This window comes from Panthera tigris, chromosome D3 (genome assembly GCF_018350195.1).
Source record: "Panthera tigris isolate Pti1 chromosome D3, P.tigris_Pti1_mat1.1, whole genome shotgun sequence".
Classification (NCBI taxonomy): domain Eukaryota; kingdom Metazoa; phylum Chordata; class Mammalia; order Carnivora; family Felidae; genus Panthera; species Panthera tigris.
In genome coordinates this window covers 34,036,612-34,052,769 of record NC_056671.1, presented here as the reverse complement: position 1 = coordinate 34,052,769, position 16,158 = coordinate 34,036,612, and the positions used below count along the sequence as shown (strand labels likewise).

The following is a 16,158-nucleotide window of genomic DNA, read 5'->3' as shown; positions in this document are numbered from 1 at the left end:
CGATTTTTTTTCCTAAGATGAATGTTATTCTAATTATCTATCTAAAACTATTGTCGAGAGCAAACTTAATTATAAGTGCTCCTCTATGCAAAGACATCCAATGCTTGCCTAAGACAGAAAGAGAACCTTTATTCCAGAGGCAGAGAAAAGAATCTTGTCTGGGAAAATTACACAGAGATAGTCCCAGCAACAATTGTGAAGATCTATGTCTTTTCTGTTCAATGCCTGGCAAGCAAGGCAGCTGAAGCTGGTCTCTGGGAGCCAAGAGCACCAACTTGGCTGACCTTGACCGGGACTCAGTCCAAGGCAGGGCACTGCCTGTAATGTAAGGACTTCCAATGACAACCGATAAGTCTTGATACATTCAACAAGGAAAACTTACTAAATTTATCCCTTTTTACAAATTTGTTTTTTTTTTTAATTTTTTTTAACTTTTTTTTTTTTTTTTTTTTTTTTTTGAGACAGGGAGAGACAGAGCATGAACAAGGGAAGGGAGACAAAGAATCTGAAACAGGCTCCAGGCTCTGAGCTGTCAGCACAGAGCCTGACATGGGGCTCGAACTCACAAGCTGTGAGATCATGACCTGAGTCGAAGTCAGACGCTCAACCGACTGAGCCACCCAGGTGCCCCCAAATTTGTATTTTTGATAAATAAGATATAGAAGATGATAATTCAGGAGCAGCTGGGTGGCTCAGTCGGTTGAGCGTCCGACCCATGACTTGGCTCGGGTCATGATCTCACAGTTCGTGGGTTCGAGTCCCACATCGATCGGGCTCTGTGCTGATGATGCCAAGCCTGCTTGGGATTCTCTCTCTCCCTCTTTCTGCTCCTCCCCCACTAGTACTCTCTTTGTAAAAATAAATAAACATTTAAAAAAAGAGTATAGGGGTGCCCGGGTGGTTCAGTTGGTTGAGCGTTCGACTTCAGCCTAGGTCATGATCTCATTCTTCCTGAGTTTCAGCCCCGTGTCGGGCTCTGTGCTGACAGCTTGGAGCCTGGAGCCTGTTTCAGATTCTGTGTCTCCCTCTCTCTCTCTCTGCCCATCCCCCACCCATGCTCTGTTTCTCTCTCTCTCTCTCTTTCTCAAAAATAAATAAAACATTAAAAAAATTTGGCGCCTGGGTGGCGCAGTCGGTTAAGCGTCCGACTTCAGCCAGGTCACGATCTCGCGGTCCGTGAGTTCGAGCCCCGCGACGATCTCGCGGTCCGTGAGTTCGAGCCCTGTGTCAGGCTCTGGGCTGATGGCTCGGAGCCTGGAGCCTGTTTCCGATTCTGTGTCTCCCTCTCTCTCTGACCCTCCCCCGTTCATGCTCTGTCTCTCTGTCCCAAAAATAAATAAAAAACGTTGAAAAAAATTAAAAAATTAAAAAAAGATTATAATTCAGTTAGAAGGTTGATTTGAGAGCTGATTTTGAATATCAAAGACTTACTCTGTAGTTTAAACCGTAAGTTGCCTGCTGGTCGATGCTTACTCAAAAGTGAAACCCATAAAATCAAAGTTCTACAATGATAAATGAGACAGCTTCTAAACGGTGGCTCTGAAAATGAAGCTTTAGCAGGGCTACAAGATCTATTTGTTCAAGTGGATTGCTGCTATCTCTTCCCCCTGCTCCGAAGGGGAATCTTCTCTGTTCCTCTGCAGGACCGGCACTGGCCCCTAGAAATGGAGAGACTTAGAGCAAATCACAGCTAATGTAAAAATGCTTCCTAGAACCACTCACAACCACCCTGCATTCTTATAACGGTCTGTCCGGGTGTGCAGACTCCCAGGGTTAAACCCGGAGCCCGCTAGGTGGAAATCACCAGCCCCCTTGTCTTTCTGTCCCCACTCTGATACTTGGTGGGTGGCAGAAAGCCAAACAAAGGCAAAGAGAAGCCACACAGGGAGTGTCCTTCAAAGGTAATGAGGCCAGTGGGGAGAACAGAAGTGAGCCGGGGCTGTGTGCCAGGTCAACAGAAGAAATCGGGGTCAAGCCTGTGGGAATACTGGAGATGTGTGCTATGGCTCCAAAGGAAGAACTGAAAACATGAGCTCGTGTGACAAGAGAGACCGGAAACATGAGAAATAGAAGCTTGGTTTCTAAATGGGGACAGGGGAGGTCACAGTGGCTGTGTGAGGGCCCTAAGGCAGAGTTGCATTCCTTGGGGAACAGAGGCGTTTGGAAGCATCAGTACGAGAAGTGAGGTGCCTGGTCCTAGTCTGCTGGGGAACACGAGCGCCTTCGCTGAAAGTCTCAGTTTTTGCTTTTTGACTTGTCGATTTTAGCGAATCCTGCCTTTTTCCGAGCGGTTCCAAAGCACCGATGGGGACAGCACCTCACTCAGTTATTTGTTCCAATCTTGGCGATTTGAACCAACCTTGAGATTCCCAGGTTGAGGATCCAGGGGTGGATTGTGAGGTACAAAGTCCTTAAGCAAAAGATCCTCACCTCACCTCCCACTGAGTCATCTGCTTCTGCCACCTTTGGGCTGTGACATCCCCACCGTCAGCCCCCAGTCCTCCCCACGTCCCCTCCTGTCTGGGGATGGGCAAAGCACTGGCCTGAGCCATCGGTCAGAGCAAGTGGGGCAAACGCAGGGCCTGCGCCAGGAAAGCTGGGCTCCCAGCCCTGGACTTGCTACATTTTCTTCTGTGTGAAGAGGAACTACTGAAGTCGTTGAAACAGGGAGTGGTATTGTCACACCATGACACTGGGGCGTCGAGAAGGCTGCCGGGAGGATGATGGCTTCTACAGAAGTCAGAGCGATGGCAGGAGGACTGGCCGGTAAGAACAGGTTGGCCAGTCGTCCAGGCCAGAGAAAGGGCCAGTGGCAGCAGGGATGGGAATGTAGGCTCATGTGGGACAGATTAGGAATCAGCACACGCCCTTCTTTGGGATTCTGAGTTCTAGAAGTTCACTGCACTAAGAATACTTTATAGGGGGGCCTGGGTGGCTCAGTGAGTTAAGTGTCAGACTTTCGCTCAGGTCATGATCTCACGGCTTGTGGGTTTGAGCCCTGCATCTGGCTGTGTGCCGACAGCTCAGAGCCCGGAGGCTGCTTCGGATTCTGTGTCTCCCTCTCTCTGTGCCCCTCCCCTGCTCACGCTCTGCCTTTCTCTCTCTCAAAAATGAATAAATATTAAAAAAAAATTTTTTTTAATTAAAAAAAAAAAAAAGAATACTTTCTATCCTAACATTACTACCGCCTTGATTATCCCAGGAGGTCTAGTGTCATCACTGACACAGAGGATCCCCTAAATACCTGTGACCAAAAGATAAGGTCACTTGGAGGCCATGGGGAGGGCGAGTGCTTGAGAGACTCTCAGCCTGGCTGGCAAGCTCTCAGCTCCTCCACGGACCTGGGCATGAGCAGCTGCCTTTCAAGACAATCTCTTAGGCCACCGTACCTTCTTTAAGCCCGGTTGTGTTCGGTTGCCTACCGAAGTTAGGTGGTCAAAGAGATTTACCGGAGAAAAAGCACAAGGCAGGCACAGAGCTGCTCTTGCATATGCCGTAGCGTCCCTGGAATGTGGGGACAGCATGTCCTGCTCCCGGACGGAGCTCATGTTTACCAGAAGTGCCAGCAAAGGCTGGACTCAGTGGCTCTCCTTGCGCCTGACTTGCTTAGACCGCGGAGGATTTGCAGTCCCGAAGCCCGTGGACTTCCAGACGAGTCAGCTGCGAGGGCTCTCCATGTCCTCTGTGCGCTCAGAGAGGATTTTCTGCCCACAGTCTTAAAAACTGCCCTTTGGAAAGAAAATACAAACAGCAGTAATGATGAGGGCACTGTCTACCAAGCGCTCAGCCTGTGTCCGTTCTGGGCTAGGTGGCTTGCAGGTATTTTTGGTAAAACTGACAACAGCTTCGCAAGATAAGCCCTCAGTGTGCTTATCTGCTGCTGCTTTGCAAACGATCCCGGAGCTCGGTGGCTTCAAACGACGATTGTTATTTATGTGTCTCATGATAGTGTAAAAAGGCATTTAGATAGGTACGGTCGGAGGACCTCACCTCTGCCTCGCGACGTGGGGGACCCCGGCTGGGGTGGCCCACAGGGCTGGGAGCCGCCGGCAGAGCTGGGGGCTGGCTGGGCATCTCCCCCTCCACGCGCACACAGACCATCTCCGGGTAAACTCGGGAGTCTACCCATCATGGTGGCCTCGGGGTGGTTGTGTTCAGGGCTCCAAGAATGGCAGGAAGTAGTTGCTGCCTGGAACAACACTGCCGCCTCCACGTCCTACGGGCCAAAGCGGCCAAAGCACACCTCCCCACCCTGGGTTCAAGGGAGGAGGGGACACAGACTCCACCTCTCAATGGGAGGAGCGCCAGAGATTTGACTGCCATTTTGAATCCACCACGCTATTATTATGGTTATTTCATAGAAGAGGAGACTGAGGTTCAAAGAAGCGAAATAATTTACATCGTACGGGAACACAGCTGAGACTGGCAGTGGGACTGCCTCGAAGCCGTTTCTTTTTCCAGTCCCAGCCCTGTTCTCTCAACATGTGAACATTTGGTGAGCAGCAAAGAACTTTTCCGACCGAATCTAGAAGAAAGCATAAGAACTCCCTTCGCCACCGCCACCTTTCACCCTCTGTCACTAGCTGTAGGCCCCCGGTCCCAACATACAGGTGTCGAATCCAAAGTTTCCTTCAGTTTGAGAGGTTGTTCGAGGTAAAAGACGAGGAAAAATTACCAATGAGCAAAATCACCAATTGAAATGAGAACTACCTGGCGCGGGATAGGTTTCTCTCCACAGAGGATAGAAATATATTTACATTATGAAATACACTGGAATCCAATGGGAACCCCTTGTTATTATTAGATTTCCTCTTGAGAAGGATTCATAAGTGAAAACATAACTTGCTATTTTAGTATTTTGTTTTTCGGGGAAGAAAAAACCCTTTGCAAAAACAAATTTAAAAGGAAAACCTTATCCATTTCAAGCACTTGTTTATTTTTCTTATTTGCCATGCTAAAACCGTCTTCTTTCAACCTCTGATTTTGTTGGGAGCTGGGAGATGAGGTTTTGTTTTGTTTTGTTTTTTATCTTCTTCTTCTTTTTTTCTTTCCCCCCAAATCTGGAAGGTCTCCTTTCTAATGTGGGCATGACTAAAAAGCCTTACCAGAGTCTATTTCTGAGTCCACGCCTTCCTCTGGCAATGGCCGTGGCCCTAGAGCTCTCCCCAGCGGGAAGAACGGGAACCGCGAGCAGAGGGGAGCTTGGTGCGGGCTGTGTAGGTTCACCGGGATTGCAGGGGCCCTACTGATCCCTGTGAACATGATTCGTCTCTGGAACTTTTACGTCTCTTTACTAGAATGTGTCCCACCATAGTGTTATTCTATCTTCACAGCGACACGAGAATCTCGAGAAAAAGGCTGCTTTTGCAACTCTAGTGCACTTTGTGGGCTTGAAATTTTCATGTTTGAGTAAGCTTTCCATCATAGACTATAGGCACTTTTTTTTTTTTGCCTTCTTTATTACTATTTGTTCATTTCTAATCACACAAGCAGAAGGAAGCTGTCTGTATGTGATCATGAGGCATATTCCTGAAGATTTTCAACCAAATCCAAACTTTGCCTGGCTTTAGATGGGACTCGACGGAGGAGGGGTGTGTTGGCTCGTTCACTCAGCAGTTGGTCTTCTGCACTCCGATGGGGCCTTGGCATTGCGGGTCCCTTGTGTTCCCTGGAATAGGCCAGGAACACACCCTCCAACACCAACGTGCTGCTTTGCTTTATCTCTCTATTAGCCACGCTCCTTGACCGGAGAGCCCACTGGCTCAAGCCATCGTGCCTGCGTGTCTTCGTTCAGCTGTCACCTGCCCAGTCAGGTGACTGCTCCCACCCTTATGTGTGCACTGCTCCAGCTCTCTTCCTGCTTTATTTTCCAAGAAGCACAGATCCCACCTAGCATTCCAGCTGGTCGCCCAGGCCCCCACCCGCACCCTTCCCTCCCCAGCATATAAACTCTGAGAGCACCAGGCAAGTCTGCTGTCTGTTGTGTCCACAGCTGTACCCCCAGGACCTGGAACAGTGCCTGGCACACAGAAGCCAGTCCACAAATATCTCTTGAACGAATGCCTAAAGAGTAAACAGCATAGGGGCGCCTGGGTGGCTCAGTCTGTTAAGCGTCCAACTCTTGATTTCAGCTCAGGTCACGATCTCAGGATTTGTGAGGTGGACCCCTGTGCCCGGCTCTGCACTGAGTGTGGCACCTGCTTGGGATTCTCTCTCTCCCTCGCTCTCTGCCCCTCCCCCACTCAAGCATGTGCTTTCACTCTCTCTCAAAAATAAACTTTGAAAAATGTTTTAATGTTTGTTTATTTTTGAGGGACCGTAAGAGACAGAGCGTGAACGGGGGAGGGGCAGAGAGCTATGGAGACATAGAATCTGAAGCAGGCTCCAGGCTCTGAGCTGTCAGCACAGAGACGAATGCGGGCTTAAACCGTGAGATCGTGACCTGAGCCAAAGTGTGACGCTTAACCAACTGAGCCACTCAGGCCCCCCTCAAAAATAAATTTAAACAAAAGAGTCAATAGCATAAACTCAGTCTACAGCTCTTTGTTCCTGACAGGTTCAAATTGTGCAATTCTTGAGGAATTTTTAGTGTGGAAGATGCATGCTATTTGTAAAATTTTATTGATAAAGTCAATGTTGTGTTACTTCAAATCTGTCTAATTTATATTTGCACAAAATGTAGCCACACGAATGTATTCTTTTGCAACAGTATTAAATTATTACAATTGAAGGCTAAAGTCATCTTTACAGGTATATCTTTGGGATGTAGTTTTAAAAAGAACATTTTCAGGATGAAATTAGGTTGTCTGCAAGCAGGCTAATAAAATATACAGTAGGACTCTACTAAGCCGATTTGGTAAATTGGTTTCAACTTTCATTCAAAGATAACTATCAGAGTAAGTTCTACATCTTTTCTCTTCTTACAAGTATTATTTATCAAAACAATTGTGTTGGTTAAAGGGGATTTTAAAAATCTGTTACTAAGCCCATTAATGCTGCAGATGTTTCTAGCTTTACTGTGCTCTGAACTCTTGGGAAACACTGCCTAACTTTGTGTACAAAATAATGAGAGGTATCACTTTTATGTGGAAAGTTCAGTTATGAAGGCAGCATGTTGCCGGCGTCTGGCTCTGTACCAAAAGTAGCAAATCACTGCTGTTTGGATGGCCCGCGGCTCTAAACGCCTGTGCGAGTGGCGCCACCGTGTGTCTACTAGGGAGAAGTACAAGACCACCTCAAGGAGGCAATGAACTGGGAAAGTCTCTGTAAGGTGCCCTTACTGCATCTGGCAGGGATGTTTCCTTCTCAGCCATTTGGCAACTTCTGTCAGTCGTATCTAATAAACTCCCCAATTTTTCAATGGTTAGTGAAATTTCCAAACACTAACAGATATGTAGTAAAACGTGCTCCGATTTTTTTTCTTCAGAAATATTTGAACGTCTATAATTGATCCATGCGCCTAAGTGGGTGTATTGTGTGAGTTGTTATTAAACGACTACAAAACAGGTTCCATTTTTAAGTCCACTAGAGTGGCTCGGGTATAGATTTTGGAGTCTCATGGTTCTGGGTCCAAGTTCTGCCTTCCCATTTACTGATTGTGTGATCTTAGGCAAGTTACTTAGCTTCTCTGAGCCTCAGTTTCCTCATATGTGAAATGGGATCGTTATCGTGCTTCTGAGGTGGTGCACATGAAATGCTTTGTAGGGTTTTGGGCAGATTTTAGTTGTCCCATTGAGCCGTTTGTCTCTCAGCTGCCAGGGACTGCCAGGGTGGGGGTCTTAGCGGCTGGCCTCCATCCGGAGCCTGCAGGGTCAGGCAATCCGGACAGAATCCACTGTCGGCACCGCCAACACCCACCTCCTCCGCACTGAGGCAGGGGCGACTGTGGCATCGTGGCTACATGGGAAGCTATGCTCCGGCTGAGGCCACACTGGTCTGCCGTCTTGTGCCGAGGTAAGAGGAACAGCACATAGGGTGTGTCTGTTTCCATTCTCACACCCTTGCCCTCTCGTTCTGTTTCTGGAATTCTTCTGAAGATATTAAGGCATTAACAATGATGCTTGCAACAGTTTCCTATCTATAAATCCATCTGGAAATCACCCCGGGGAGGAGCCACACCAAGGCTCTGGAGGAAGCAGCGTCTAAACGTCCTAACTCGTCTTTCTCTTCTTCCGCAGGAACGAGAGAATTGCAGAAGAGCGCTGAGTGAGCTCTGTTCTCCGTGCAGCCCTGTACTGGGTCCTGCAGAAGTCAGGGGCCCTGTCCCCCAAAGCTCACAGGTGAAGGGCAAAGGCAGATACTGCAAACCCTCAGACAATGCCAGATGGAGGCCCTGCAGCCACAGGGACAGGGAACAATTCACCAGTTAACCCCAGGTGTGCACACTGTGTGCCTCTTAAGGGTCAGGCATTGGTCTAAACACCAGCAAACAGGCAGTACAAAGAAAGCCAGCCACACAAGGCTTAACTTCCACCAGGAGAGATGAACAATAAACAAAAATCTTCATAAAACAAGAAAATGACATCAGGTAGGGAGACAACAGATGCTCTGGGGGAAAAGTAGGGCAATGCTGAGGACTAAAAGTGTGGGTTTCTTATTTTTCTTTTTAAAAATTTTTTTTAATGTTTATTTATTTCCGAGGCAGAGAGACACAGAGCATGAGTGGGGGAGGGGCAGAGAGAGAGGGAGACACAGAATCTGAAGCAGGCTCCAGGCTCTGAGCTGTCAGCACAGAGCCCGATGAGGGGCTTGAACTCACAAACCGTGAGATCAGCTGAGCTGAAGTCGGTCGCTCAACCGACTGAGCCACCCAGGTGCCCCAAAAGTGTGGGTTTTTGAGTCAAAATAGTCAGAGTTCATCAACCAACCTCTCTCCCAAGCAGTGACAAATACCCTTCATTTCCCTGAACATTCAGCTGAGGAAGGTGGGTCCAAGAATCTTCCTTTCTGGCAGCAGAGGAGACAAGGGGAGGGAGGTTTGTGCACATGAGGAGCCCGGGGATCCGGGCATGGGCATGAAGAACTCTCCCAAGACCACAGCCCAAGACCATAGCCTGCCATTAGAAAGCTGGGGGTAACAAGCTCTACCTCAGCCTTGTTCACCCTTTGATGGAAATCACTGTAGTCAGATCCAAAACCAGACAGCATGTGGGAAGGTAAATTTTTGTGGAGGCAAGATAAAGAAGGAATTTTTAGAATAAGAGGAAAGGATGAGTTTGATGGGGTTGCTTGAACCAGCAGCCAGCTTGGGGAATGAGTGGGACATTGAGCATTTGAAATTTTTTTTTTAATGTTTTATTTATTTTTGAGACAGGGAGAGACAGAGCATGAACAGGGGAGGGTCAGAGAGAGAGGGAGACACAGAATCCAAAACAGGCTCCAGGCTCTGAGCTGTCAGCACAGAGCCTGATGCGGGGCTTGAACTCACGGACCGCGAGATCATGACCTGAGCCGAAGTCGGCTGCTTAACTGACTGAGCCACCCAGGCACCACCAAGGGACATTGAGCATATGAAGGGGTCCAGGAGAGGAGGTGAGAGATGCCCCGGAAGGAGGCGAGGCAGCAGGTGAGTCGAAGGCAAAGGCCACGATGGCAACCTTTGCTTGGGTGCTGGAAGCAGCTGCTGTGATATCAAGAATTATTTTCTTGGGGTATACCACCAGATTTAGCTTGAGAGACTACACTCTTTCGCCTTTCCTCAGTTGGTCCAGTCTTTTCATTTTTTGGCTCACCCAAGCTGGCTTCCCTAATATCCCTCCCTCAAGCCCTATTTCAACCCTAATGTAGGAAAGGATTGGTGGAGGCGGGGAGGGAAGAAGAAGGTAGAATATTTGTGTACCCCCATTTACTGTCCCTGTTCTCCCTCCTCTTGCTCCCTTTCCTGTGAAGGAGAGTTAGCATGTACTTACACACCTTCCCTAGTCAAAGGTCTTTGGGAACTAGAACCCTCAGATGCCATGGGGATGTCCTAGCCTTCTTTCTTTTTTCCATTCTGTCTTTGTCACTACTTAACAAAAGTAGGTTTAATATTTGTGTCCTCTCATAGACCACAAGTTCCACGTGGGCAGGCATTATGTCTTGATAGGGTTTAGAACAGGCTGCCCCTAAATATGGCACCTTGGCTTAGTGAAAACTTTAAGATGAAGAAATTCGAGAAACAGCAGGTGCAGGATGTCTCTCTGACCTCGCCCTTCTCTGCTGGAGCAGGTCATAAGACCCTGCAGGAGAGGGAAAAGTTTTTCTCAACTCTCTTGGAATCTCTGGCTGGGTCTGCAAATTAAACAGACAAAGATTAACAGGAGAAAAGCCTACAGGTATATTTCATGTAAGTTTTACATGGCATGGGAGCCCTCATAAGGAAACAAAGATCCCAAGATCCAGACCTGTGTACTTTTATCCTAGGTTCAGTGAAGAGTGGAATATGACAGGTTAAGGAGCAGAAAGTAAGGGTATTAAAGTGGCGGACACTTAGCAAAACCTGTTTGTTCAGCTTCTTCTCCTCCGTCTTTGGAGATAAGGATGTTGTTTTCCTCCAGGTGTAGGGAGGCAGCTCTCACGTGAGGGTTTTATGACCTGTTTTCAGAGCAGAAGGGCGGTGGGCAGAGGAATTCAGAGTGATCTTCCTGCTTGTACTGTTTTCTCAAATTTCCTCAGCTTAAAACATTCAATACGCCAAGGTGACATATTTTGAGGATCATGTCCTGAACCCATCAGCCCTCCTATGAGATGTGCCCTCCTTATACCTGGAAAAGAGGACCTTCCTTATCTCAGAAGATGCAGGGATGCTGAGGGGACCCTGAATGATTAGTCCTTGCTAAGCTTCCCTCTGTTTACTACCCTTCACTCATACCCTTTGTCCTATTACGTTTTCCCACAACTTTCCTTTCCTTCATCAAATCTAGCATCACATTCAGGTTTACCCACTTTTGCACGTCTTCATTTCCTTGGGAAGGCTCTTGTGTCCTGTGAAACTTCCATTAAGCAAATCTGTATGCTTTCCTCCTGTTGATCTGTCTTTCCAGTCTAATTTACAGTACCCCAGTTGGAGACTCTAAGTTGGGTAGAGGAAGATATTTCTTTCTCCCCTATGTTCCCTTGCTTACAGTTGTATCCTGTGGGTGTGGGCACGGTGCCTTGTGCAGAGTGGATGCTCAGAAAATGTTTAATAAATGAATGTGTGAACAAGGGAGAACGAGGAGAAGCCTTTTGGTGCAGAAAAACTTCTGGGACAGTCAAATGGTTTTAGAGGTTGATAATGCTGGGTGGATGTTAGGTCTAATTTCCCTTAAAAATGTAAGACTTTCCTGTTTTCTGATAAAGGCCCCAGTTCTCTTATACTGAACCAGTCATTCCGGAGCTGTGGTGAACTGGAAGTCAAGGTCACAATATTTTGCAACTCCTTTATTTCCCCACCTTTTGAATCTGGACTTGCCTTGTGACTTGCTTTAACCAATGAAAGCTGCGGAGGTGATTTTGAGTTGGTCCCAGAAGGCCTAGATTTCCACTTCCGCCCCCCTTGGAATGCTGTGCCTTCATATAGGGAAGCCCAGGCTAGATAATGTGATGATGGCGGGAAGCCCCATGTGTGGGTGGTACTTATACCCAAGAAACTAAGTAAGGAAGTGAGGATAGATGAGAGGGGTTCACTGGAGAAAAGGCGGACTATTCGGGAACTGATACAGATAATTGGTAGATGGGCTGATGAGGCCAAATGCAAGATGTCTCTTCAATTGCTATTTCCTATTACACAAGAAGTTAAGAGTTGGCAGGCAGGCAGGCAGCCAGGACGATTGTGTTGGAATTTTGAGGAGAAAGAGGGTGTCAACAGCCATCCAAGTGAGTGGGTGAGTAATTTGACAGGAAAATAAAGAACAATTGCTTAGCAGCACCAAAGATCTCCTTGATGCTTATGATCATTAGAATGAGTAATGTTGGCATGCTGGTTTGTTTTTTTTCTCCAGCCACATTTCCTTGTTCCAGAGCAGTTCCAGAGTAGGTAGAGAGTTGGGGGTTTTCTAGACAAGGAGAGAGGAGAAAGGGAGGGCCACGGAGGTTGAGGTTTAGCTACCAAAGAGTAGCTAAAATGATGGAACACAGAATCTATGCTGGGTAAAGAGGGGGAGATGAGTAAGAGTAGAAGGATAGGAAAAGGTGAGCGTTCTGTTGAAGGTGAAAAATTCCTGGCACGAGGAAAGGTGATGTGGAATGGCAGGAGGAGGTTAAGTGGAGGTTAAGTACGCAGTTACGAGTAATTAGTAAGGTCAAGAGTATGATCCTGGGAATGGGTGGATGAGTTGGTGGGGTTAGAAACTGAGAGGCTGCCTAGGCATTGCAAGAATCGTCTTTGTGGATATTGGAATCACCGTGAGTTAGCAATTGAGCCAAGGGTGTTACTGGCTATTATTTCTGTTTGAACATTGCAAGCGATCCTAACTCCGTTTCATTCAGAGCACTCACCGTAGTTTGTAGCGGCTGGGTGATTATTTGACAGTAACCAGGACGGACAGTCTGTTTTGCTTACTGACTGACGTATAGTTGGCGCTCAAAAGGCAGGATAAGTGAATGAATACTCTTTCAGCTATGGGACAAATGTAGTAAATTATAGCACCAACGTATTTTCACATGAAGAGAAAAGCAAGTCTCCGCGAGGGCGGGGTTTTTTGTCTGTTGTACCCCCTGCTGATTTCCCGGTGCTTGGAACGGTGCCCGGCACATATTAGATGTTCAATAAATAATCACCGAACGAACGCCGGAACGAAACAACCACCGACAGTGCCCACGGCGCCTGCGCTGGAAGCGCAAGACTCACGCGAACCCTGGCACTCTGCGCCTGCGCGTTGTGTGACTGCGCTGCCTCTAAACGCCCCGCCCCAGCCTGCTTCGCCGCATTAGGTTTGAGCCCTACAGGCCCCTGTAGCAGCCGGGCTGCCGCGTCGTCCCGGCTTTCCCCTCGGCGTTCCCACGCCTCCTCAGCCGGGCTCTCGCCCTCCACGTCAGGGCCCGGACCTTCGAGATGGCGGCTCAGAAGATAAATGAGGGGCTGGAGCACCTCGCCAAAGCAGAGAAATAGTGAGTGAGAGACACTGACGTGGGCCGCTGTCCCGGCCGTGGGTCGGTGCCCCCACCCCCGCCCGGTCCTGGCACCTGGGAGTTGGAGGGAGGGCGCGGGGGAGCGAGCGGGGAAGGCAGCGGCCTCCCGGAGGGGCTGCGGCCTGGGCGGGGCCTGCTTTCCTCCGGAAGCGGACTTGGTCCCCCTTGCCGGAAGTCGTCTCCTCTGTCTTTTGGGGTCGGTGGGCTGGAGGCTGTGCAGCTGCTTCTGTTCTGGGCTCTCTGGACTGGATGATTGGCTTAGGAGACCGTCTTGTGCACTGTAGTTTAGCAGCGTCCGTGGCCTCTAGCTACTAGATGCCTGCAGCACCTCTCCTCCCTGTTCGAGCCGACGAAACTGTCCCCCTGGGAGATAAAATCGCCTTCTTGACAACCAGCACTCTAAAGTAGAGTTGAGAAAGGAGCTACAGATGTACCCTGAAAACTCCGCAGTTGTCTCTTGTGTCCCAATATACGGTTTTTGGGGGTTGAGCTTCCTTAGTCATTTTATGTGTTCGCCCAGCTTCTGAGATGGTACTAAGTAGGCACCCAACAGACAGTTGCGGAACTGAACTGATTCGTCCAGTCCTTGAACACTCTCCTCCTCCTCCGTGTCATTACTGCAACGAATTTTTGTCTAGCAGTTCTAGAACATGAAAAAGTCTACGTGGTGCCGTGTGGCAGATGCTTCACATACCTGATCTGAGATCTTTACAACTTTGGACGTGCAGAATCTCATTTTACAGAAGAAGAGGCGAGGCTTGGAGAAGCTTTATGGTGACTTGCCCGAAACTGTACGGTTGAAAGGTGGCAGCGCCAGTTTTTGAACAGTGGGAAAATTCAAGATCTTTCTGTTGTACCATATCACTGCTTCCAGGCAGTGTGTAAGGTACTGGAAATGACCACAACAGTCTTGCTTTCTACTGAGAGCAAACAAAAGTATCATTAGAAAAGTGTGTGTACTACGGACCAGAATAAAGCTGTGTTAACTTTGCTTTGGTAGCACAGGGAGAGAAATTTATTCTGCCTGGGGAAATTTAGGAAGATTTCCCAGAGGTGATTTCTGAGCAGGGCCCAGAAAATAAGTTTTTAGACGGAGGGAAAATCCTGTGAGACAGAATTTATGCACAGGATGTAGTCTGAGCACAGCCCTGAAAATATGCTGGGAAAATAGTTAATGTAGAGTAGTTGTAGTGCCAGGGGATAAGCTAGAGCAGAGAATTTGGGGTTGGACTTTGAAGGGGCTGCCCCTCTGATGGTCCTGAACCTTAGCTCTTCTAGGGATCATATAAGGAGTGGGACGTGTTTAGGTTTATTTTTGGCAAAAGAGGTGTGGCAGCAACATGGAGAATGGGCAGGGAGAGAGAAAAGTGAGAACTTTGGCCTATTCAGTAAGCAAACATCTGCAAAGCTGTCCTGTGTATCTGTCCCAGCCACTGGGGTTATTGAGGTAATGAAAAGTGGTCCTTTGCTCAGGAGCCTAGACTTCACAGGTGGGCATATAAGTCAGATATTAAATGCTAGAATAGAGGTATGCAGTGGTTTCAGTGGATATACAAAGTAAGGAAAAGTTACTATCCTCGGAGTGGGGGAAATGGAAGAAGAGAGCAGGCAGGAAAGGTGACTTTCCCATGACAGGTTAGTAGACTTGACCAGGGTCCAAATTAAAGTAACTGTGTAGGGGGCAGGATTGGGCAACATCTGTCAGACAGAATTGGCAATCTTTAATGACTTGACTGGAGTGAAAAGCTTGACAAGAGTCAAGGTTTCGGAGAGTTTGGAGAGATGAAGTGGAAGAGAGATCTTCAGCTATTGACTCTTCTCTTTTTTTAATTAAAAAAAATTTTTAAATTAAAACGATTTTTTAAAATTTATTTATTTATTTATTGAGAGAGAGAGAGAATCCTGAAAGGATTCTGCAGTCACAGCACGGAGCCCAATGAGGGCTCTGTCTCAGGGACCAAGAAATCATCACCTAAGCCAAGGTCAAGAATCAGATGCTTAACTGATTGGGCCACCCAGGCACCCTTCTTTATTGACTCTTTGGACCAAAATATCAAAAACACTAACAGGTAGAGCCATTAAATTAACCAGTGTGCCTTCTCTCTTTCTTATTAGAGGTATTTAGTTGACTGGGGATGATTTGCTGTATTTTTAAATCTCTAGTTCTTTTCATGTGTAGCACATGAGACAATACATTCATATTGTGTTTGGGTCGGGATTTAAGAAATTATGTGAGTATACAGAATATAACGAACCCTTTAGGGTAGGGTGAAGGATTAGAATTTTGCCTTAATGGAGTACTTCTCTAGTGTTGTGGATTAGACTGCAATTTAAACATTTTATTTTTCTGAGCAATAATATTCTTGGTGAGCTTAAAAAATTGCTCACACATTTGGATCTTATAGCACTAAATACGCAAACACAAATGTTAAACACGCTTATTTGGCAAAAAATATTGCTTAAAAGTTAGGGCTGACAAAATAAACATGTATTTCTGAGGGCTCTTGGGGATTCCCCCGTCTTTCAGTTAGGGTGCTCCTTTGAAGCACCTTACAGTGTTCTGTGTAAGTAGACTTTCCTTATTGAATTGAAATTTAGAAACTAAAATGACATTTATTTAGCAGTTCTTATGCACACCCAAGTTTGACAGTCACTTTACTTTAGTGACTTTAAAGTGTTACTTTAAAGTTACTTCAAAGTGTAAGTCTGAGCTTATTTTAAAATAAAAAAGGAATAAAATATTGAAGAAAGGGCAAGTAAGGTAAGGACTCAAAATTGATGGTCCTTTGCTTTGGTATCTAAAGAACCAGTGGTCATCCTCGAATAGCTTCTGTTGTTTTCATAACATCCTCATCTTTCTTGTTATCCTCCCTGTTCACTGGTGTGAGTTCTCAACCCGTGTTGCTGACTCCCTGTGTTGTTCCTCTGAATGTTTGCATTCTGTAGTCTTTCTGCTCATTCTCTAAGATATCCCTAGGGGATCTTACCTAGGCCCCTGGTGTGGCATAAGCCAGTGGCTCCTTGGTTAATACCTCTAGCCTCTCCTGAGCTTCAGCCTCATGAATCCAA

General features: G+C 47.2%; 1 protein-coding gene across 3 annotated transcripts in view; it reads left to right on the top strand.

Moving 5' to 3' along the window:
- The window catches only part of NAPG (NSF attachment protein gamma), a 65,168-nt gene that overhangs the window by 23,786 nt on the left and 25,224 nt on the right, over nt 1-16,158 (top strand). For 2 of the 3 annotated variants that reach the window (XM_042963212.1, XM_042963211.1), the window contains exon 2: nt 8,178-8,375. In XM_042963212.1, coding sequence (XP_042819146.1) covers nt 8,317-8,375 — 59 coding nt within the window. In that variant the 5' untranslated portion in view covers nt 8,178-8,316. Of the gene's footprint in view, nt 1-8,177; nt 8,376-12,914; nt 13,069-16,158 lie in introns of those variants that run through there. The other variant, XM_007083537.2, reaches the window with a different exon arrangement.